We start from the raw sequence: 23,552 nt of genomic DNA on the forward strand, positions 1-23,552 counted from the left end.
GCACCAGCACAGCCAGGGCCTCCTTTTACATGGGGTGCTTCTTTTGCAAAAAAAGGCCCTGAGCAGGGCATGAATGGAGGCAATGGCTGGTGTACCAGAGAAGCCCCAGCTACATCAGTGCAAAGGCAGCAGCATAAAAGAAGGCAATGGCCAGTACAGTAGTGTTGGGCAGTGTTGTGGGCTCAGCAGTGGGCACAGCAAGACAGACAGCCAAAAGGTAAATGAGGGTGGGCCTGAGTGGGCTCAAATTTTGTTCACATGTACACAGAGGCCAGTTGTAATGGCCAGAACTCTAATCTGCTATTACAGTACTAAAGCTTCAACAAAAACCTGTTCAGCAAAAATGGCTCTGAAGATGCCAAAGTGTCTAGAAATAACTAAAATATAGTATTGTTAATGTACCACCTTTATACAATTTAACACTGTGATTGAATATGATGTGCAATTCTGAAGTGTTTCACAGATTATAATATAGATTTTTTTTTTTAACTTTAGAAAAGCATGCATAGGGATGGTTATGAGAAGGATAAATTAAATTCCACATACTATGAATAGAGAAAAGAGGTTTGTAATGCTAACATTTGAGGGTAGGTGATTTGGAACAGATTCAGGAAGTTGTGAACAAAGATAGCTGTTTCTTTCAAAGCAGTTAAGCCTGGGATCACCCAACAATACAGGTAGTCCTTGACTTAAAGCCGCATTTAGTGACGATTCAAAGTTATAACAGCCCTGAAAAAAGTGACAACTGTTTTTCACAGTTACAACCTTTGCAGCATCCCAATGATCATGTGATCAAAATTCTTGGCAACTGGCTCATCTTATGACTGTCCCAAGGTCATGTGACCATCTTTTGTGACCTTCTGACCAGCAAAGTCAATGGGGAAGCCAGATTCACTTAACAACCAGGTTACTAACTTATCAACTGCAGTGATTCACTTAACAACTGTTGCAAGAAAGGTCGTAAAATGTGGCCCAAACTCACCTATCAAGTGTGTTACTTAACAACAGAAATTTAGGGCTCAATTGTTGTCGTAAGTTGAGGACTACCTATATAGACTAATAGTAAATATAACATTATTCAAAATAAACTGCTTAAATTAGTATACAGTACCAAAAATATACAGTAGTAAAGATAATTCGATTATATGACTTTGAAAAAGAAGAAATGCATTTATGAAAAATGGAAATTTAATCTTGCTCCTGGTTGTTTTGGTGTTTACAAATATGTATACTAACACTACAGGTAGTCCTCAACTTACGACCATAATTAAGCCCAAAATTTCTATTGCTAAATGAGACATTTGTTAAGTGAGTTTTGCCCCATTTTGCAACCTTTCTTGCCACAGTTATTAAGTGAATCACTACAGTTGTTAAGTTAGTAACATGGTTGTTAAGTGAATCTGGCTTCCTCATTGACTTTGCTTGTCAGAAGGTTGTAAAAGGTAGTCACATACCCTGGGACACTGCAACAGTCATAAATACATGCCACTTGCCAAGTGTATGAATTTTGATCATGTAACTATGGAGATACTGCAGTGGTTGTAAGTTGAAAAACTGCCATCACTTTTTTCAGTGCCATATTAATTTTTGAAAAGATACGAAACAAATGGTTGTAAATTGAGGAGTATCTATAAATAATCCTCCTGAATTAAGATGAAGACAAGGACAAGTTTACAATTTATGTGTGAGCATAATTATGGCTGTGTAATTCAGTAATTATTATTATTATTTATTTCTAATTCATTAAATTTTATGCCACTCATCTCCTCTATAACGGGCTTGTAAAATCTAAGACAAGAAAAAAATACTGCTATTTGTTCTTAATAGCTTGATCCTTGGAATAACATGAGGCGTAACAAGTTATCAACCAATAAAGAATAACTTGCAGCATACTATATATCTTAGTACAAGAGAACAACCAGAACTTTTATTGTTGTGAAAACATCTGATGGATGTATTCAGAAATTTACTGCAGTTTACTGATTTTGTCCCACTTGTCAAGGTTTTCTTACCTGTGCTGTCTATATGTGTTAACCCTCTCATATAAATCAGTTAGGAAAGATAACAAGATGAACTACTTCTACTTTATTGTAGGGCTACATAATTTTGAAAGTCTGACAGTACAAATCTCCCACCATCACTTTTAACAGCCTGATCTATTAGGGCAGGTCCTTCTTAAGTTTCTTTCTCTTAATCATTAAGCCACCGCGGACTCCTCGCTTGTCTGATTGTCTCCTAGACAGCATCTCTTCTCATCCTTCACATCATATCTAGAATCCATTTAAGCATTGATATAGAAAAAAATCTTATAAATTCATATACAATTAGTAGTAAAGATCTAAATATTTTTGAAGAAAGTATCAGAAATGACTGAAGGCTTTACAAATGTAGACTTTACTGTTACCATTTTAAAGGAAATTTTCCAGATATATTGACAATAATATGTACATTTTGTACCCAAGGTAGAATCTCTTGTTTTTAGTTTCAGTTTTGTATGAAGGAAACTGCAATGTAATGTTATTTGCAGGTTGTTCATTTTAAAGGATTAGAGTGAATCCAGCCCATATTACTTACTATTTATTTTATTTAACTTTATATACTGCCCAACTCCAATGACTGAGCAGTTTACAAATAATAAGGAGCAAGGTCTTTCTATGCCCTTTGAAATCCTACCAGTATAGGGGCATCCAGATTTAAGGAGAATTTTGTTCCAGAGAGTATGTGCTGTTACAGGAAAAGGTGGCATATTTAATCAAAGAAACCTGCAACATACCAATCCTGACAGATTGAATTGGCTGGGCCAATACTTGTGGGGGCAGGTATTCCCTCAAATAACCAGCACCTATGCCATGTAGGGCTTTATAGCTAACAGCCAGCATTTTGAATCAAACCTAGGAGCAAACTGGCAACCAGTGCAGGGTGGCAGAGTTCTTGTTGGCCTTCTGTCTAAACCAGGGGTCTTCAGACTTGGCAACTTTAAGACTTGTGGACTTTAACTCCCAGCAAAGCTGGTTGAGGAATTCTGGAAGTTGAAGTCCACAAGTCTTAAAGTTGCCAAGTTTGGAGGCCCCTGGTCTAAGCAGTTGGAAGCTTGCCTGTTTTGTGAAGGAGTAGATTGCATCTGTTCCCTGATGGTTGTCTGCCTTTTAAATTCTTGCTTTATGATCCTTTAAAAAAAAACACAATTCTATTAGTATATTATTCATAGTAGCTTACAATATTTCATTTGACTCCATAAATCATTTAAATAAATATCATATTGAATTATAATCCAGGAAAACCCAGGATACCAAAAAAAAGAGAACAAGGATGATAAAAATTAAAAAGGAGCAACAAATTTCTAAAACTCTGGGGTGGGGGGGAAGCAAAACATACAAATATAAATACCCCATTCCACCCCTAGCAAACCTTGGTGAACAAAGATCTTGTGACATAAGGAAGAGAAGTACTATATATTAGATGAAAAATGCAGGATCATTGCTGTCTAGACACTGAGAACAAATACAGAGAAAACATTTTTTTTTAAAAAAAAAAAACTTGTTTCCTCAGTGTATGCTCCTAGATTCTATAATGAGATGGAAAATTAGTCTTCCATACAACCCATGATATTCTACATTTTGTGCAATTCACCCTCCAGTTTCCAATTGCCTCACTAATTTCTTGGCTTTCTTTTCAGACTTTGAACAATGGGAAGTTGGTAAACTACCAGAGATTTTACAGCATGATTGATTGCACAGTTAAATAGCAAGGAAATCAGTATTCAAAGTTAATGATAACATCTTATCCTAGAACTTCTGAGATTCATCACTCTAATTCTTCCCCTTTGTTTCTTCATTAATTATTATTCTGGGCCTAGAGCAGAAACTTCTACAAGGACTTTTATATGCCACCTTCCCTGTTTAAAGGATAATCTTTCACACAGAATTCTCTATGTCATGCCAACTACAGCAAATAGAAAAATATACACAATAATGTATCACCAGTAGGAGTTGATTGGAAGGAGTTGAGATAGAATAAATGCCGTACAATGAGCATTTCTCTCTAAGGAGAGCATTGGATCTGCATTAGTGGTTAAAGTTTCCATTACACTGTATAATTGCCATTTGGAAATTATGAAAATGATTACTGAGCACTCTGATAGGAGGGAGTCACTTGTAAATAGAAATCTTTCTTTTGGTGCTACTAATTGGTTGCAGCTACCATCTTCTCTGATCATTCAGGGGTTTGGACAACATTATCCCATATCTTAATTTATGTTTTCTTAATTAGATCAGTTGGGTCCAGTAAATGCACCACCGCATCAATTCTCAGTAACCTATTTAAGGTTTTGTTTTTGTTTTGGGTTCAAACAGAGACTTCCAAACTGATGCTCAGTTTTTTAAATTGTCACATTTTGTCTTTCAAGTGAGCTTGACTCCCTGTTTGAATGCCAGCTGACCTTGGTGGTGCTTATTGTTCTCCTGTTTCTTAGGTGGGGCACAGCAGCTTCCTCTTCATTCCTAACTTGCCACTTGTGAGATACCTCAGCATTCATTCACCTTGTGATGTCCCTTCCTACACTGAACAGCACTGGCATCTACCTGTGGGGGTAAGGTAAGTCCATCAAACTACAGCACAGTAATCTTCAGGGGTTTCACTTTTTTCAATATTCTCATTGACTAGCTTGGAAGCTTAAAATGAGTATTGAAAGCATCACAGTGGATATGCATTTACCACCACAGGGAAACTCCAGTGCTGTTCAGGAATGGAAGTCTTGTTAATAGATAATGCATGTTGAGAATTTCCTGTCTTTCTTTCAAGAGTTGGAAAGCTACCGGTGGTCTTTTCCCTTGTTCCCTTGTTTTTAGCCATCTCTTTAGGCTGCCTAATATCCTGAGCCTATGTTACAGAGTTGTGCTTTATAATCCCAGTAAAATTGCTGACTGATATATCTCTGAATTCACAGGTGATGGATGAACCCATTCATTTTTACATTGCATATTTGTTGTTTTTTTTACTCTTTAAACAGAATCTTACTTGTATCAAAGGAGCAAGTAAGGAAAATTGTTATTTTTTATTTACTTATTTAATTGGTTCCCCATTAAATCAGTGTTTTTTCTGTTTTGCTAGCATTTATCCATAGTGTTTTATTCTGTTTTCTGTGTTCATTAGTTTTTAGGATAGTTCCCTATCAAACCCAATTATGAACCTTCTCAAAAGTTCACTTTGAAGCTCGGTCTTTTTACTTTTAGTTGTCAACTATCTACCTACCTTCTCCCTCCATTCTCTGTTCAAATGGAGAGGATATAACGAGAATGCAGAGGCAACAGGGGTTAAACGCAAGTGGTCTGAAGGTACAGTAAATCAAAGATTTGTGTTCTTGTCTTCTCCTTGTATAGGAAGCTTTACACTGTAGCTAGCACTGTAGAGCATTTAGATAACCAAATGCTTTCCCCTCTGCACAATTTTGATATTTCCTGATTCCAAAACAAAACAAAAAATGAGGCATTGTGGATCTTAATGAGACCATCTGTGCTTTGCTTCTTACAAAGAAAATTAGAAGCTGCCAGTGCTCTGACGAAGTATACTAACAATTAATTAAAATTCTAAAATATATTGTACATTATTTACTTAACATAAAAATTGGCCAGGGAATACCCTCCACTTTCAAAAAAAAAAAAAAAAAAAGGGAGGGGGCAAGGTTTTTATAAATCCTGTCCGGATAATGATTTGTTTAATAATTGTTTAATGAAAATTAATATGGATCATAATTAAATGCCTGTTCAGCTATAAAACTAATTGGATACTTTTAATAAAATTGCTTTGATTAAACCTGACAAACCTAATTATTTTACAAAATGTTGAAGTGGATTAATGAAAGAGATTTAAAAAGTGAAGAGGAAGAGAAATGGATATTGGGCCAAATGTTTTGCCCCTAGGTATCACAGAAATGAGTTCATTGCTCTTCTTTGCTCATTTGCATCTTAGTTAGACTTGTCATAAGAGTTTTTGTCAACACTGTCACTGAATAAAAACAATGCACTCATTCTCAGAAAGGAAGAAAATTTTTAAAGCATGAGGAAAATAGTAAAGTAATATTTTTCCTATATTTTCACCATGGACTTATAAGAAAATAATTACTATTTAAACAACCATAAATTTTGTCAGTCTTCATGCTTATTACAGATCCAATAAAATAACATTGGGAAGAGTCATGACTTTTTGGGCTTGTTCTAACGGTGGGCATTCTTGCATACTTTCCTTGGCAGCTTTCTGATTTTTTACACCTGTTTTAACAATAAAAAAAAATCAGAGCTGTGCTCAAATGCATATTTGGCCTCAGAAATAATTTCTGAAAATCCATTTCAAGGTGTGGACTTAATCATCTTATTGTTGATCAGCAACATTTATATATGTTTGCATCTATATGTATATATCCTGCATTTATTTGTACAACTCAGGGTAAGAGTTGATGAGTTAATGACCTGTAGGGTAATTCCGCACCTCTGAGGAAAGAAACCCTTGGTTGATCTTAGTGAAATTAGAATGTTTAACTCATGACATTTAATCTCTTAAGATTTTTAAGGTAAAATCTTAAAGATTTTTTACTCTGTAGGCTAAATGTACTTAAGGAAGAAGTGCATTTTTTAAAAAAGATCCAATAGCAATTAGATGTAGAAGTTAGAAATTGCTAACATCAGCAAAATGCTATTCCACTTCTTATATTCTCCTCCCAAATCTTCTACTCTTTAGAAAGAATAAAAAATGAAACAGGTGGGATTCAGCCTGCTTTTTTATGTAACATTTAATTTACCACACCATAATGTATTCTTTTACGTTTATCATTGAGCAACATATATGTGACAATGGCTAAAATATATGTACCTTTTCAAGCACAATTTTCTTTTGCTCCAAAAATCATTCATGTGAATAACTTGTCTCTTCAACAGATGTGTCATCTTGTTTGTCTTTGTTCTATCATGGGAATCTTTAGTAGTGCATAAATATTTTAAACTCCTAGATGATGGCATTAGACTTTCGAGAACTGCAGCTAACACTTATTTAGGGAACAGCAGAAGGACCAAATATTGGACCAAGCATTCCCTATTTTAAATAATAAATGCAGGGTTAAGTGCGGAATATTTTTATGTGAACTGAATAATCTCATCTTCAACTATATCCAGGAAGTGTACACACTCTTCATTTACCTGTTCAGATGAAAATTACATAGCTGGAAGTGCACTGTGCTAACTCATAACAAGTTATTAAAATCAAAATAAGCATAGTAAAGTTACAATACTTAAACAAAAGCAGTGAAATAAGTGATGAAAATAGAGTAGAGTTTATAGGGCCAAGAATTCTTTAACTATGATTAACAAAAAGATTTCCATATGTTTTTGAGCTTTATTTTTAAAAAATGAATCAATCTTGCCTTTTTAAAATATTACTGGCTACAAATGTGTTTTCATTATTCACAATTTGATATTTGGGTAACATGCTAATATGTAATATCGATACCCTTGTTTTTGTGCTTCCCTCTCCCTGTTTTTTGCTATGTCTAGTTCTGGAAGAGATGGGGTTCCTGTTTTATTTTTTTTAATTAAAAACCTCTTTTTTATGTTCATACAGCTGTTCATAGTTTGAAGCTGAGTCGCAACCATGTAGATTGGCACAGTGTCGATGAGGTATATCTGTATAGTGATGCAACAACTTCAAAAATTGCAAGAACAGTCTCTCAGAAGCTAGGTTTTTCTAAAGGTAAAACTAATTGGAGTTTTGTGTGCATTATCAAAATATACTTGCTGAATATATTGTATGTTTCTGTGAAAAATGTGAAAATGATCTGTTTTATTTTTCTGAAATGTACTTAATAATGATCTGTGCTACTCAGAAAGGAACTATAAAATTAGCGCTCTAACCTACTAACCTAAAACGATACAATAGGGTGTGGTTTTTTTTGACAAACTTACCAAATGTTTATGATAAAGGGATCGTTTTCAACCATAACATAGCTGACCTCCCCAAGATATTTTGGCTACCTCAAATCTAAGATAAAGAAACATACAGTATTTTGATATATATAATATTATTCAATCAAAGCAACTGTATTTCTTTTCTTTTGTAATCCAAAGATTTGCATGACTTTTCCCTTCATTTTATCTTCACAGAACTCTTAAGTAGAATAGGCAGAAATAAAATAACTGGCATAAAGTTATCTAGTCAGCTTATGGGTTAAACTTGGATTTCCTCAATCTTAATAAAACAATTAGCTTAGTATTTCATTACATACAGATTTCTGATGTGCGTTATACATATAAACATTAGTTTTTCATTACCTACAAATATTTGCTATTGTAGTAACATTGCAGGATTAAAATAAATCTTGCTATTAAGTCTACTCAAAGTATAAGCCCTTCTTCCTGCAGTACACATATAGATCTTGTGTAAATTTGTTTTTCAGTATGCATTATAATGTATTTAAAGCAAATGAGGAGAAAAAAGTTTGAAGAAACTTTTTTGCTTGGGCACTTAATAGATAGTTGTGCACAAAGTAATCACTTTTTCCAGGTAGAAATTAAGTGATGCCAATTTTATTCTGCAGCTTCAAGTAGTGGGACCAGACTTCATAGAGGCTATGTTGAAGAAGCTACATTAGAAGACAAACCTTCTCCAACAACTCACATTGTGTTTGTTGTGCATGGCATTGGACAGAAAATAGAGCAAGGAAGGATTATAAGGAATACTGCCATGTAAGTGCTTCATTTCTTTTTTACAACCTGTATTTTTATTTTAGATCAGTAGATGGAAGAATGCTACAAAATATAAATAAGTTAATTTTGTTTAAATATACTTAAGAGCTGTTGTTGATAAAAATAGGATCGCTAACATGATGGCACAAGAAGAAGATATGCTTTTTAATTAGGCTACAAAATCTGCTTTTGTACTGATTTAAATTGCACTGTCTTACAGTTTATATTAGAAGTTTTTACAGTACTGATTATTTTCATTTATCAGATAAACATGTTGGAGGTTTTACATGGTATTTAGAAAGTTGCCCAGTGTTTTGCTCTGATCTAGACTTTTGAATACTACAGAAATCTTTGCTTCTCAGAAGTGAAATTAAATCAAACTTTGATAAGAGATTGGAGGTGAGGGAAGAGAGAAGGGAAGGAAGGAGCTCTCGCTCCTACAACATTTTTGCCCACCCATAGTTATTCTGTTTATCTGTTTAGGTAACAAAATGTCACTGGAACAATTTTTAATATGAGGATTAAAAATAATGGCATGAAAATAAGAAAAAGCAAACAATAATAAATACAAGTCACCAGAGAATGAAAAAAAATCATAATTGAACACCAGAATGCACTATCATAGAACAAATTAAGTCACTTTATCCCAGGACCTGCTGAAAAAGCCAGATTTTTACAGATTTGCAAAAGAACAACAGACTTAAGGCAACGCAGATCTTGGGAAGATTGCTATTCCACAGGAGAGGTGCAGCTGTAAAGAAGGTGCATCTCTTGGGGTCCTGCAAGTTGACAGAGCTTTACAGCTGGGACCTGGAGCATGTCGACTTTACCAGAACTTTCTGGTCAAGCAGAAACAATAGGAGAAAGGTAGTTCTTAAGATAACCAGATCCCAAGAATATCCTTTGTTGGATAGCTTTGGGCAAGATCATTTCCTACAAACGTCTCCTTCGCAGATTATTGTTATTTATGAGAAGTACCCTTATTTTTCAGTCTAACATTTGTTGTCTTTTTAATGTTCTAGGATGCGGGAAACTGCAAGGAAAATTGAAGACAAATATTTTAGCAACCTTGCAACACATGTTGAATTTTTGCCAGTAGAATGGCGATCTAAACTTACACTTGATGGAGGTATTTCTTTCTCTTTTTAAAAAAACCTGATGACATTGGTAATACTTGGAAAGTGGCATTTTTTATATTTTCTTTAGCACTGAGTTTCAGTTGTTCAGTTATCTATCAAAAAAAACATCCATATTGTAAATGTTTCTGGATACTACCTGCTCATTTTAATTTAAGCTTGTTAGGTCTGTTGGCTCTAAATTTAATCCCAAACATCCTTCAGCTGCCTAAACTGATATAGAAGGAAAACATTGGTAGTGATGAACAAGTACATTATCACAGCACTTGAGCAATTTCCATAGTTATGGATTTAGATGTTTTGAATTGTTGATTTTGAACCATTTAAGATTTTATCACACCTTGATCTCCTTTTTTTCATTTTAGACACTGTTGACTCTATTACTCCAGATAAAGTTCGTGGACTAAGGGATTTGCTTAACAGCAGTGCAATGGACATAATGTATTACACAAGTCCTCTTTATAGAGATGAGGTATGTGTATGTGTTAAGTGTTTTTTCTTTTTTCAAGTGTGGACAAAAAATGGCCCAGCAGCTTTTCAGTTAAGCATACTTCAGTTTCTCTGTTATCTTAAAGAAGAGTGTGAAATTCTATTGTATAGGAAGTGTGAAGTTCCATTTTATAGAAACAAAATAATGAACTGCTTGTCCTCTATTTTTGTGTATGGTAATAATCAGGCACAATCCTCTTATTATACCCTTCTGTTAATAAAAGGGCATATGTTCTATATGTCATAGTTTTTAAGTTTTTATTTTGAATATGGGTGAACTAAATGAGCACTGATGGTAAAAGCAGTAGTGAGAGAAATTCAAATAAAATGTCAGGAAAGGTTGTCTTTCAATCAGATTGGCATGATTATATCATTTAAAATAGTAAAGATTGTACAGATGATAGGGAATAATTGCACAAATGGTATGTACATGCTGTATAAATTAGATTAAATAAATAAATAAAAATGATGTCTTGGATTAAACCATTCTGTGGAATTCTCTAATCAAGAATGAAAGGTTAAGGTTTAGAACTGACCTCATAGTTTTTCTAATTTGGTTCTTAACCTCATGATAACCAGGCTTCAGGTTAATAGAAGGACTCTAAAAGGGGAATCCTTAGTGCCAAACAAGAAAGAGAAGAGAGGTTGTCTAGAAAAGAAGCTATTGCATAGGGCACCTCCACAATCATCACTTATTTATTGGAGCCCTGATATTTCCTGCATGTGAGGGCTCTGCAGTTGGAAGTCCTACAGTCAAATCACACACTGAGTGATAGGATAAGGTCAGTATCTTTTTCAGACATTGTGTGCCGAAAAATACAATTACAGCATCAATTGGGATGTCGGAAATAATTTGATGCCCGTGATTTGCTAAATCCTAACCTTGCAAGTATCAGCTCATAGTCCCTCATTTATCAGCCAAGAGGCAAGAGAGAAGTATAGTAAGTTATATTGTGATAGTAGGATGTAATAATAGTTAACTATGTCAACCTCCTCTTTGAATCTCTACAGTCCAGCTGTGTGTGACAGCAATTGAGTAGCCCAATACAGATTTGATTCAGAGCATATGCAATTTGTGAGGTGGATCCATTAAATAAATCTCCTCACTTTCTTCTGTCAGCACTGGGGGAATGTGCAATTAATCATGGTTATTGGTGGTAAATTTTTAAAGTCCATTCTTATAATGTGATGGCTACATGGGTTATCAAATATATAACTGTCTATGACTAAGTCAACATGTTTTATTTGCAGTGAGCTAGATGAGGCTGAAAATTTGTTTGCCTTATTATTCCAAGATTAGAAGTGGCATGAAATATTATTTAAACAAAAAGCATTAGTGGAAATGTTTCTTGCCTTCACACTGCTTTAACGTTACTTGCCTGGCTACTGTTTGAACAAAAAGCTAAATATGTTGGGCTTTGTAGCCAGATTCAGCAGGACTTTTTGTATCCTTTGATGACTGAATACGGAATTAAACCCAACTTAATTATCCTCTACAGCTTCTGTAATTATCCAACTTTACATAAAAATACAATTTTAATACAAAAATAATTCCATTATTTTTCTAATAGAATTCTTGCTGATAATTTTCTAACACTTTCAGTATAAGTGCAGTAGTTCCTTTGATGTTTGGGTGTGTTGAATTGCTTACTTAATTAGTAGGCATGGACTAAGAAATGGACTAAGGAGCAGTTTGCAAATAATGAGAACACAGGATTTATCCTACAAAGAATCAATTGTTAGCTGCAGCAAAGAGCTGCAATACAGAAGTAGGAGACATTTCTACGAGGAGAAAAATCCCCCCTCAATATTTCTGCATGAGAATATGTTATTCCCTTCGGTTCCAAATGAAATTAATTATGCATTGGATGAGAGGGTAACAATCTCTTTAAGAGATTTTCCTAAAGAATTCAAAAATTATAAAGGTTTTAGAAGGTCATCCAGCAACTAGAATGAGAAATTTGATTGTAGGAGTCAGAGAGAAATGTGCTTTGTAAACTACATAAAGAGGAAAAAATCAGTCAGATATTATAGTGCCAGTAGACATTTTAAAATTTAAAAAGAGGAAACTATTTTTGAAGAATAAGCAAACAATGGAATCTAGGATCCAGAATATTCTTTCCCTGACAAATAGAGTATGATAAATAGAATAAATATTCATACAGCGAAGAGGTGTACAATTTTTGGTGGTCAAGAACTTGCTATGAAAAAGGAAAAAGGTCTTTAAATGGTACAATAGAGTGAGAAAGCAAAAACTGTGCCACACATCTGAAGTTTATTTAGTTAGAGTCAGGCTAACATTGTAATAAGAAATTTCCATAGCAGGGACAGGGACGAATGCAGGTATCTAAACTATTAGATTCCTCTCATATACCAAGTAGATACTTCAATATCGACTTCTAACAAATTAGGTATACTACTGTATACTACAAAAAGTTACTACTATATTTTTCTCATTTTGCAATTTCCCCCTTTTTTCATAACCAGGCCACTTGTTTTATCTCATATCACAAATCATATTTCAGGTCCCCCTCCCCAATGCTTGGAACTTATGCATTAAATAACTACTGTCTTTTCAAATGGACTGCACCACTCAAGAGAAACAGATCATAAATATGACTGATAAAAAGAGCTGATTGTTCTGACCTTTTGAGATGGGGCTTATTTACTTATTTATGAACTGTTTATCCCATCTATATTCAATGTTCAATGTTGCTACCCTCTATGTTCCCAGCAACAATCCTGTGAGGTGTGTTGGAATAAGAAGGAGTATCTGGCCCAAAGTCACTTAGCCGGCTTTCATTCCTAAGAGAGGACTAAAATGGCATCCCAATTTCTAGCCCAATCCTTTAACTGCTGCCTGAGATATTCCTTTCCATATTTGTGCTGCTTGATCTGATTGCATCAAAGTAGAAAACCTTAATGATATTTCGTGCCTCCAAGCAGATGTTCCACAATATTTATTTGAATCCTCTTGTTGCAAATTACTTCATTTCAATCTGCTCTAATTTGTTAATCATCTAGATACCGGTAGCCTCTGTACATTATCTTCTACCTGGAGACAGGTTGCTTGTGGTTAATATATATTTTTAAATAGTTAGCATTTTAAGGGGTTAAGCTGCAAGCATGATAATTAAAGTAGGAATCTTTCTGTTTTAGCTTTTTAAAAGACTCTGCTCTTCGTTTACTTAAATGATACATTTAAAAGCTACTATTCCATTAAATGTGGAGGCCGGAAGTGGTTGCTCTTCATTGGTTTTTCTGTCCATTTCGATTGGCCATAAAATTTGCACTTAAATATAAGGAATGCAGAAGCTAACAATATGCAGAATAGTTTTTAAATGATTTTTTCACTTCTCTCTCTGTGTTTCTTTTCCTGACATTTTAACGCAGCTGGTAAAAGGCCTTCAGCAAGAGATGAATCGTTTGTACACACTTTTCTGTTCCCGGAATCCAGAATTTACAGAAAAAGATGGAAAAGTGTCTATTGTATCACATTCCTTAGGGTGTGTGATTACGTATGATATCATGACAGGATGGAATCCAGTCAGGCTGTATGAACAGCTACTTGAGAAGGAATATGATGTTCTCGAGCACTCTTGGATGACCTATGAGGAGCAGCATTTGCTAGAGGAGTTTTACTTAACCAAGAAACAGTAAGAAAATATCCTTGAATTATTAAGGAGATCCCTAGTATGAAGAAAATGCACAAGTAGATTCCGCACCATTTTGAGAAAACAAGATAGGTTTGATTTGATACATAGGCAGATCTTAGTTCAGCTGTGCCTTGGTAAAATAAATATTGAAGGCAATTTCTATCCATGATTTTTTTATTTTTAGACTTCACTGGTAGAGGGAATGTAATGATGCATGCAGCACTTAGTGAGCTTCAATCTACCTAAAGATCTTTTAGGAAGGTCAGGGACATTTCTTAATGATCATTCAGTTCTTCACTAGGGGATGGGCCAGATGGACCATGGGGAAAAGGATGTTTTTTTTTTCTCTCCACTGTTTTCCTAAATAAAATATCTTCTTTTCCACTGTTGCCATATATATGGAAAATAACAGATTTAAATAGAATGGACTGGGATTAAAAGTGTTCATGCCAGTGTTAATTTTCTCCTAGGCTGAGGGAGATAGAAGATAGATTGCATGGACTAAAGACATCAACTGTAGCCAAAACACCTGCCTTAAAATTCAAGGTATGAATAGATAAGGAATGTCTTTTCTTTCTAATAGGTCACTTTTAACAAACTGGTCAACTCTTCTTTTTTTTTTTTTTACCAATTCTACTTTCAACTTAGATAAATCTACAAATATGTTTTCTATATACAAAACTTCTTAATTCAAATATTACCAGGAAATGGATTATTTTCAAACAGAAAAAGTACTATTGTCCTTATTACATAACAGAGGATAGGAGGAAATAATCAAGATGTGAAGGGTGTGGTACCTGTTGAGCTGAGTCAGGCTATCAAACATCATTTAGTTGGTTTTGGCTGTACATCATGAATTGTTTTCAATATGTGCACTCCCAGGGAGAAGAAGTTGTGCAAATTTGGATACTATTTTTGCCTCAAGAGTTTTCTGTCTCTGCAACATTAAAAGATACATCACCAAAAATAGTGTGAATTTACCTTTTTCTCTCCAGTTTTGTTACCCCTTGTCATCTCAATCCAGCTAGCAGTTCATATGTTTTTTAAAAATCATTTTTAAAAAATGCAGTTTATACAAAGGAATATGAGCATAATAGGAAGCTGGCATCTATTACTGTCAACCAAACAGTATATCTGCAAGTTGTGATCAGATTGTTTTGAAGAAGTCACATCTCTGATATTGAACACAGCTTAATAACTGTAGCTTAATTTTATGAGAAATTACTGTACAATAATTATATTTGGTATTGGACTTTTTTAAAGATCTTCCATCACTATATCCTGGCATATAGGATTCTCTAGGATGTTGGATATTAAACATTTTAAAACATATTTGTTGTTCATCTTCTGGCAGCCTTGCATGGTAACCCACACAGGAAACACACCCAGATGAGCCATAGTTCTACTTTATTGTAAGGTTACAACAACAGAATCTTGCAAGTCTGAAAGTACATTTCTCCCCTGTTGCCTTTAGAGCCCAAGAAATTAGGGAGGGTCCCTTCTGGGATATTTGCCACACCCACATTCCTGCTGCAGATTAAGCTGCCTCTTATTTGTTTATTTATTCAGTTTCTATAGCCACTCCTCTCAGACAAGTGACTCTGGACTGTAAACAATCATAAGAGCAGTTAGAACCAAGTGCAAACACAACACATAAATGTATGTTTCTGTCTATCAGCTGCAAAAAAGTATAACTATAACTATCAATATAACCAGGAAATGGGGTCCTTAACATGTTTGCGGCCCCACGTGCAAGCATGTAACATATCTGACTGTTCCCCTAGCTGTGGCTCCACTCCCTGTCTCTCATGGCCCTTCCCTCATACCACTACATCTTCCTTGAAATTTTTGTTAGGGGAAAAAAAATACTCCAGCTTTCCTAAGTTGCAGTTAAGTAGTGGCCACAACCTTCTTAATTTCCCATATGGTCACAAAGAAGCAGATTTCTGTTCTGCTTTGGAAATATTCTGAACAGTTCTTTTTAAGCACCCAAGTTTTCTCAACCTTTCCTGCAATACTTCTTTTAGTTGAAATGTTCTCAGGAAAAAATCAAATCCACACTATAGTATTTTTGTAACATAGCTTTCTTTGGTTATCATATAACGCAAAAAGATTATTAATTCATTATTAAACTGTGGCTTTCCTCAGTTTGTATTGTTTCTCAAGGCAATGAGATCACAGCTCTTCTTCCTTACCTCAAAGTTTTCTGCTATGTGCTAGACCAGCTGCCTATTACTCTGCCTGTTAATATCAAATGAAATGTTTCCATAGGTGGACAATTTCTTCTGTATGGGATCTCCATTAGCAGTGTTTTTGGCCTTGCGTGGCATCCGTCCAGGAAACAGTGGAACTCAAGATCACATTCTACCCAGAAAAATTTGTAACCGGTTGCTAAACATTTTTCATCCAACAGATCCAGTGGTGAGTGTTAGTATAGTAGCAAGTTTCACAGAACAGAGGCAACTATCATGGAGCCAGATAAGGTAGCCCCTCAGATAGCAAAATTTTGATGCCATTACAATGGCAATGAAGTTTATTAGGCCATAGTACACCAGGGTTTTTTTCTAGGGGGAAAAAAATTGAAGGATTCCATTGGTGGAAGTCCTGAAGGGAAAAATAATTCAAGATGGTTGGGGAATTCTGAAAGATGAGGTAATTAAGGCTCAAACACAAACAATACCAAAGAGAAAGAAAAATGGGAAAGAACTAATGAGACCAATATGGTGGCATAAAGAGCTTTCTGAGAAATAGAGAAACAAAACAAAATTTAAACTTGGAAAGAGCGGATCATAAAAAAGCCAAAATTGAGAAAATAGTTTAAATCCTTAAAACCTATCTTACAACTTTTAGAAAGGCTAAGGCTAAGAATGAACTGAATCTTGCAATTAAGCCCTTTTTTAAAAAAAAATGCTCATTGGGGTACGTGCAGAACAGGAAGAATGTGAGGGAAATGGTCCATCTGCTGTTTGGAGAAGGCTGAACTGCTTATTTCTTATTTTGCATTCTTTTCACAAAAAGAAAAATAGTTCAGCTTCAGAATTGGGCCAGAAGAGACATGCAGGTCAAAATAGGCCAGTAATTTGTGAGAGAACACCTAGCTGCTTTGAATAAATTCAAGTCTAATAGCCTGGATGGATTACATCCCAGGATGCTAAAGAAATTGGCAGATGTGATTTCAGAACTGGAAAAGTTCCGGAAGCCTGGAGAAAAGATAATGATGTTGCAGTTTTATGAAACGTGAAAAAAAATGGCCCAGAACACAGCCCAATCAGCTTGACACCTTAGTATCTGGGAAAATCTAAGAAAGGTAGATCAAGTAGTGAATTTGGAAGCATTTAGAAAGGAACAGAGTAATTACTAGAACCCAGTATTATTTGTTAAAAATAGGTTGTGCTAAACAAATTTCATTACATTTTTTTGCAAAATAACTACATTGGTAGGCCAAGAGAATGTTATGGATGAAGCATCCTTAGATTGTAGTAAAGTATTTGGTAAACTGGACGATGGCCATTTTTGATAAAATGGAACAGTATGGGATGAATGGCCCCATTTCAGATGAATTCAAAATTGATGGACTTGAAGATAATGTACAATCACACATATATAAGCTTTTTTTTTAACTGGATATCATAGGTTACCAAGTAATTGTCATAGCTCACTTCTAGTTGAACTTGGCAGAAACATTTTCCTTAATGAATTCAGTCACACAAAATAGACTTTTTAAATTAAGTTCTGCAAAGGGACTTCCATATAAACTATTGTTCTAACACATAATATGTGTCTTGACTTTCAGTCTTTCTCCAGGGTCTGTCTTTTCTTTTTTTTTTTTTTCTTTTCTTGACCATGGGTTATATATTTATTTATGCATTTATTTATCAAATTTATAGCTGCCTAACTCCCAATAATTCAAATATGAAAGAAAATATGAAGAAATATCTAAACATCAGAAACATCAACCGCATGAACAAGTAGAAAATGGCACTTTTGTTTTCATAGATGTGGGATGATTGTTTTAGAAATGTTAAAAGAAAACAATTTACTTTATCTTTAATGCACTAGTATCCTTAGCAAAACTTAGCAAAGCAAATTGCTCATGATATCCATGTATATAGCTGATGTTTCTTGGCCATGTGCAAATGTGCCAAATCAGCATATGTTGTTTATTTTAAAACAGTGTGTAGAACAAGTTAATGTAAAATATTCTCAGTTCTAATATAAGCAAAAATGATTGTTTGTATAAAGCTCATATGAAGCTGCAGGACAGTAATGATTCTTCTTTTTCTAGGCAGCAGGATCTTTAGATCAGTTACGAATGATGGCAAATATACGTGTCCCAGGATAATGTTGCAGGATCCAATCTTGGTCTGTCACTGGGACCAGAGGTTTAATCTTCCAATTTTTTGGACTCATGCTAGTGCATAATGGAATATATGCTTTGGACTATTCTATGCATAGTATTTATGTGGTGCTTGGTTGTGTGCGGCACCACATAAATAGTACGTATAGAATAGTCCCTTGAATAGAATAGGGAGAAGTTCCCTAAGGATGGGCTCCAGCACAAGTCCGAAAGCTCAGAAGACCAAACCTTTGTTCCCGGTGATCGACCAAGATTGGATTCAGCATCAGTCATATTGTTTAAAACTTTTAAATGGAGGTGAAGAGAGAAGGAATATTACTTAAACATTTAAGTGATAAATGAGTAGATATTTGACCAGATGAAAAATGGATATAACTAAAATGTTCCCTGTTCATACTTTCCTTCTTTGTCTTCTTATTTGCAGGCCTATAGACTAGAACCTTTAATTCTGAAGCACTACAGTAATATTTCTCCTGTGCAAATACATTGGTATAACACCACAAATCCACTACCTTATGAACACATGAAGCCAAGCTTTCTCAATCCAGCAAAAGAATCTACCTCTGTTTCTGACCCCGAATCTCTCACAACATTACCCAGTCCAACAACATCCCCTGTCATGTCTCGGCGGCATTATGGGGAGTCCATAACAAATATAGGCAAAGCAAGCATATTGGGTAACTATGTGCTAAATTAAACCTATCTTTGTTGGTAGTGTTTGTCTTCCTCTAAAACAGTGATTCTTAAATTGAGGAGAATTTAGGCATAATCCTGAAAGTAATAGAGCAATAGGTAATTGGTTATTTATGTGTCAAAATCCAGTTTGCGATTGCTGCTGTGAAGAGAAGAATGTTTTTTTGGGAGGGGGGTTGTTTGTTTTTGTGAAGTAATGACATTTTCCTGAGATCAGGAAAAGAAGTGATTGAGTCGAACAGTTTTAAAACCCTCCGCTCTAAAAAATAGAATTCTTGGAGTCATGAGGCTTATTGGGCCAATCATTGTATCTCCAATTAATCTACTTCACAGAAATAATAGAGGCTAAGACGCTGAGCTTGTCAATCAAAAGGTTGGCAGTTCAGCAGTTCAAATCCCTAGTACCGCGTAGCGGGGTGAGCTCCTGTTACTTGTCCCAGCTTCTGCCAACCTAGCAGTTTGAAAGCACATAAAAAATGCAAGTAGAAAAATAGGAACCACCTTTGGTGGGAAGGTAACAGCATTCTGTACGCCTCTGGCATTCAGCTTTGAAACGGAGATGAGCACTGCCCCCTAGAGTTGGGAACGACTAGCACATATGTGCGAGGGAACCTTTATCTTTTTAAGCACAAGGTACAGATAATTTAGATTTCCTAGTATGGTCTTTGATATTTTTCCTTTTTCAAAAAGGAATAAATTAAATAAAAAATGAAAATGTGACAGAAGAAATTGCTCCTATAAATGGTGCTGCAAGGAAACATAAATGTTTAATCATAATGTTTAGTTAATCCTCATTTAGTGACTGCCTTGTACAGCAACCATTCACAATTCTGACAGTAATGAAAAAATAACTTTGCAAAATGTCCTCACATTTATGACCTTTGCACGTCTGTAAAGCAAAGGAAAGCTGCAGTAAGACGATAAGCACAGTTTAATTTAGCAATCCCTTCGCTTAACGGCCAAGTTCTGGTCCCAACTGTGGTTGCTAAATGAAGACTACCTGTATTATATTTCAGACTCACTCTTTCTTCAAGAGTTCATAATCCTATATAGAATATTGGAATTTGAAACATTGCTCTGTGGGCTAGTGGATATTACTTTTGAATCATTTGGGCTAAAGCCCTGTCCCATAGATGACTCTTATACTACTCAGTCCCACATCATTTAATGATTCCACTAAGTAGAGGAAAGGGTTTATGACACGCATCCAGTTTTGGTCACCACAGTATAAAAAAATACTGAGACTCTAGAAAGAGTGCAAAGAGCAACAACAAATATTGGGGGAGTAGAGGCTAAAATACATGAAGAACGGTTGCAGGATCTGGGTATGTCTAGTATCTAACAAAGATAAGGACTAGGGGTGACATGACAGCAGTCTTCCAATATTCTCCAAAAGTCTGATGGCAGAGCAAGAAGCAATGGATGAAACTAATCAAGGAAAGAACCCTTGGCTTGAGCAGGTTGAAGTAAATGGGATTAGCACAACTCTGTCATAAAGCCTGGATCCTATCCCAAATAAATAAGTAACAACTTTAGTTGGTTGTGAATGGGTTGTATATCACAGAGCCTCGAATTTGCTAATACATGGGCATTAACAGGTGCAGCAGACGGTTCCGATTGATGCATTTTTAATGAAGTAGTGACCCTGGGAATACAGTATCTGAGAATGACACCCCTAGTTTCAGGGTAAAACTATCCACATGGGGGCAGCAGAGACAAAAGAAAAAACTCTGTTATAGTTGTAAGGGTCAAGAACTGCAGTTTCAGTGACACTTCTTATGCATGATGAAGGAAAGCTCTGGGGTGACGATGGGAAAAAAATCAGCCACTGAATATTAAAATCAGAGTGTGAAAAAATAGTTATGAAATGTGGACACTTGTCAGTTATACTAGAAGTTAAAATGGCATGTAGAGAAAACCTGTGATTTCTGTTGCTGGGAACAGTTGTGGGCTTATCCATAACCTGTCACCAATACTGGAGCGCTGTGGCTGCAGAATAACATGTCTTGTTTTACTGTGCTAATTGAATAGGAGCAGCTAGCATTGGGAAAGGCCTCGGAGGGATGCTGTTCTCTAGATTTGGACGTTCCAGTCTGCCCACCTTACAAGTGCCTGAGCCAGGAAAAGAAGGAACAGAAGTGGAGGACAAGAAGCCAGTTCTGAGTCAAACATCAGTCGGGACTCAGACTTTTCCACACAGCAGTTCTGGCTTCCTAGATCCAACAAGTAAGTAGTTCTTGGTTCCTTACTTTGCTAATTATGTTTTCACCTTTCTATCTAGGGCAGGGATCACCAGCCCCTGGTCCGTGGACTAGTATTGGCCCACTAGGAATGGCATAAGTGAACAATGTTTCATCTGTGCATGCGCAGGACCTAGGTAGCACACAAAACCATCCCTCCCCTCCCCCGGTCCCTGGTGCCCAAAAAGTTGGGGACCGCTGATCTAAGAACTGCTTCCTCCTAACCTGGAAGCAGGATTTTGATTAGCAGCCAGCAAGCCTCATGAGTTGACAAGAGAAGGAATCATGACAAACTTCAGTGTAGATTTAAACTCCAGTTCATTTGGCTCTGGAAGTTCTGACCCTCCCTAAAATTCATCACCATCAGCCCTACGAGTCAGAAAGCAAAGTAATATCTAAGCACTACGAGATCTCCTCCTCCCATTTTAGCTCTTGCTTTTATGAGAGAATCCTTGCTGCTTCAGTTTTCAGTTTTACCTATTTTTCCTTGTTCTTCAATTGCTCGTATTATAAAGACTGTTGGGGTTTTTTCCAATCCAGAGCCAACCAGGATAGCTTCTTTGGCAGTTATGTAGCTTCTAATATTTTGGCTGGAAACTACTTTCTAGTGGCACTGCTGCTGAGCCTCACAATTTCCATTCTGTTAGGTGGTTTGGGGGGGGGGGGGGGGGGCATTTTTGAGATCTGTATCTAATTAGCAACTTAAGGAGATGAAGAATGCCACCCAATAGTGCTACTTCCAGTTCTATTCACTCCCCTCCCCCCCCCATTTCAAATGTTAGGTTAGATGTGAAGAATCAAAAGTGCAGCAAAGGACAAGGTGACAGTTCTTCTGCAGTAACGGTTTTGTTTCCTGCCTAGTTGAGCTGGACCACAGGATCGACTTTGAGCTCAGGGAAGGCCTGGTGGAAAGCAGGTACTGGTCTGCCGTTACATCGCATACAGCTTACTGGTCATCAATGGACGTTGCTCTTTTCCTTCTTACCTTCATGTACAAGCAGGACCAAGAAGAGGATGACATCAAGGCCCACTTAGATCCTGTTTGATTAGGGGTCCTGTTTGATTAGGGATAGGGCAGGAATTAGGGAGGAGTGGGAAAGGGAGAAAGGATGAAACATGACAGTTGACACAAAAACAGTCAGACAACATCTGTTTTTAGGGCATGGTGGTTTCAGTTTAAATGCATGTCTGATTTCCTTTCTTCCAAGATTATTTGTCCTTCAGTGCACATATCCATTTCTGTGCTAATTGAGGCCTTCTTGAAAGATCATTCTCAGCTCCCACCCTTCCAGCTTCCAAACAAGCCAGCAGTAGTTGTTTTAGCATCCATGTAGAATAACATCTTTGCAGATTAACATATCTGTTTAAGAGTAGCTGCTTTTTTTTTAAATACAGAGATTAATCTGTTACAATGGAATTTGTTTTCATTTAAGAGAAATGCCTGCAGATCTAAAAGAGCCATGTTCTGTGTCCTTTGTATGAGTTAAATTAAGAAGTAAATGGGTACTCGATTCAATTGCATTGAAACCCTATCAAGTAAGTGGCAGATACAAAGGGTGTAACAAAACTCATTCCATGTACTAAAACTGGCAAGCAGTCCTTAATGTTTGGAAATATTGTAACAATAATTTATTATTACCTCTTACTATTTGTTTTCTCCAATGTATTAAAAATGTTAGTTTTCTACAGTTTTTTCCTTTTTGTTTTCTTTGAAAGCAGAGGAACATAATTTAAAAAAAAACCACATTTATTTTCTACAGTGTTAAAACTTTATTCCTCAGATGACATATGTCATACCTTTGTACTATTTCAATGGAGCTATGGACACTGTGGCACACTTTTCAGTATTTTTTTCATTAAAAATAAACTTTTGTGATATCATACAAGCATTATTTGTTAAATCCTGTTTCTCCAAGAAAAGATACCCTTTCTCTTTGATTTTGGCATATGTTCATTTTGCTGTCTTTTCAATTTGCAAAATACCTGCACTCAACTTCTTGGAGACTTAAGTGGTGGAAAGTAAGTCTTAATTTGTGGTTCCTCGGTATCAAGCAGATTCTTAAGATGAGTGTTTGACTTTGAACAATTAGACCATTGTTAAGCTCTTTTGATAAAATGATGCTGGCCAGTATCCAAAGAAGAGGCATTCGTACTCAACGTATTTTTCTTTCAGCTATTCAGGCTGTAAATGAAGCCATCTGCTTTTCACACCGCAGGGTGTTTGCTTCTTCACAAGGGCAACTGCTGCAGTC

General features: G+C 35.8%; 1 protein-coding gene across 4 annotated transcripts in view; it reads left to right on the forward strand.

The window, feature by feature from the left end:
• DDHD1 (DDHD domain containing 1) overlaps positions 1 to 23,181 on the forward strand; it is a 42,298-nt gene extending 19,117 nt beyond the window's left edge. The window contains exons 3-13 of one of the 4 annotated variants that reach the window (XM_034433366.3): positions 5,232 to 5,333; positions 7,609 to 7,737; positions 8,582 to 8,729; positions 9,752 to 9,858; positions 10,231 to 10,337; positions 13,748 to 14,010; positions 14,481 to 14,556; positions 16,282 to 16,431; positions 18,792 to 19,044; positions 21,092 to 21,286; positions 22,162 to 23,181. In XM_034433366.3, the coding sequence (XP_034289257.2) occupies positions 5,232 to 5,333; positions 7,609 to 7,737; positions 8,582 to 8,729; positions 9,752 to 9,858; positions 10,231 to 10,337; positions 13,748 to 14,010; positions 14,481 to 14,556; positions 16,282 to 16,431; positions 18,792 to 19,044; positions 21,092 to 21,286; positions 22,162 to 22,346 (1,715 nt within the window). In that variant the 3' untranslated portion in view covers positions 22,347 to 23,181. The remainder of the gene's footprint in view (positions 1 to 5,231; positions 5,334 to 7,608; positions 7,738 to 8,581; positions 8,730 to 9,751; positions 9,859 to 10,230; positions 10,338 to 13,747; positions 14,011 to 14,480; positions 14,557 to 16,281; positions 16,432 to 18,791; positions 19,045 to 21,091; positions 21,287 to 22,161) is intronic. The other 3 variants (XM_034433367.3, XM_087881842.1, XM_087881847.1) reach the window with 3 other exon arrangements.
• The last annotated feature ends 371 nt before the right edge of the window (positions 23,182 to 23,552 follow it).

This window comes from Pantherophis guttatus, chromosome 1 (genome assembly GCF_059756535.1).
Source record: "Pantherophis guttatus breed Tessera chromosome 1, ASM5975653v1, whole genome shotgun sequence".
Taxonomy (NCBI): Eukaryota; Metazoa; Chordata; class Lepidosauria; order Squamata; family Colubridae; genus Pantherophis; species Pantherophis guttatus.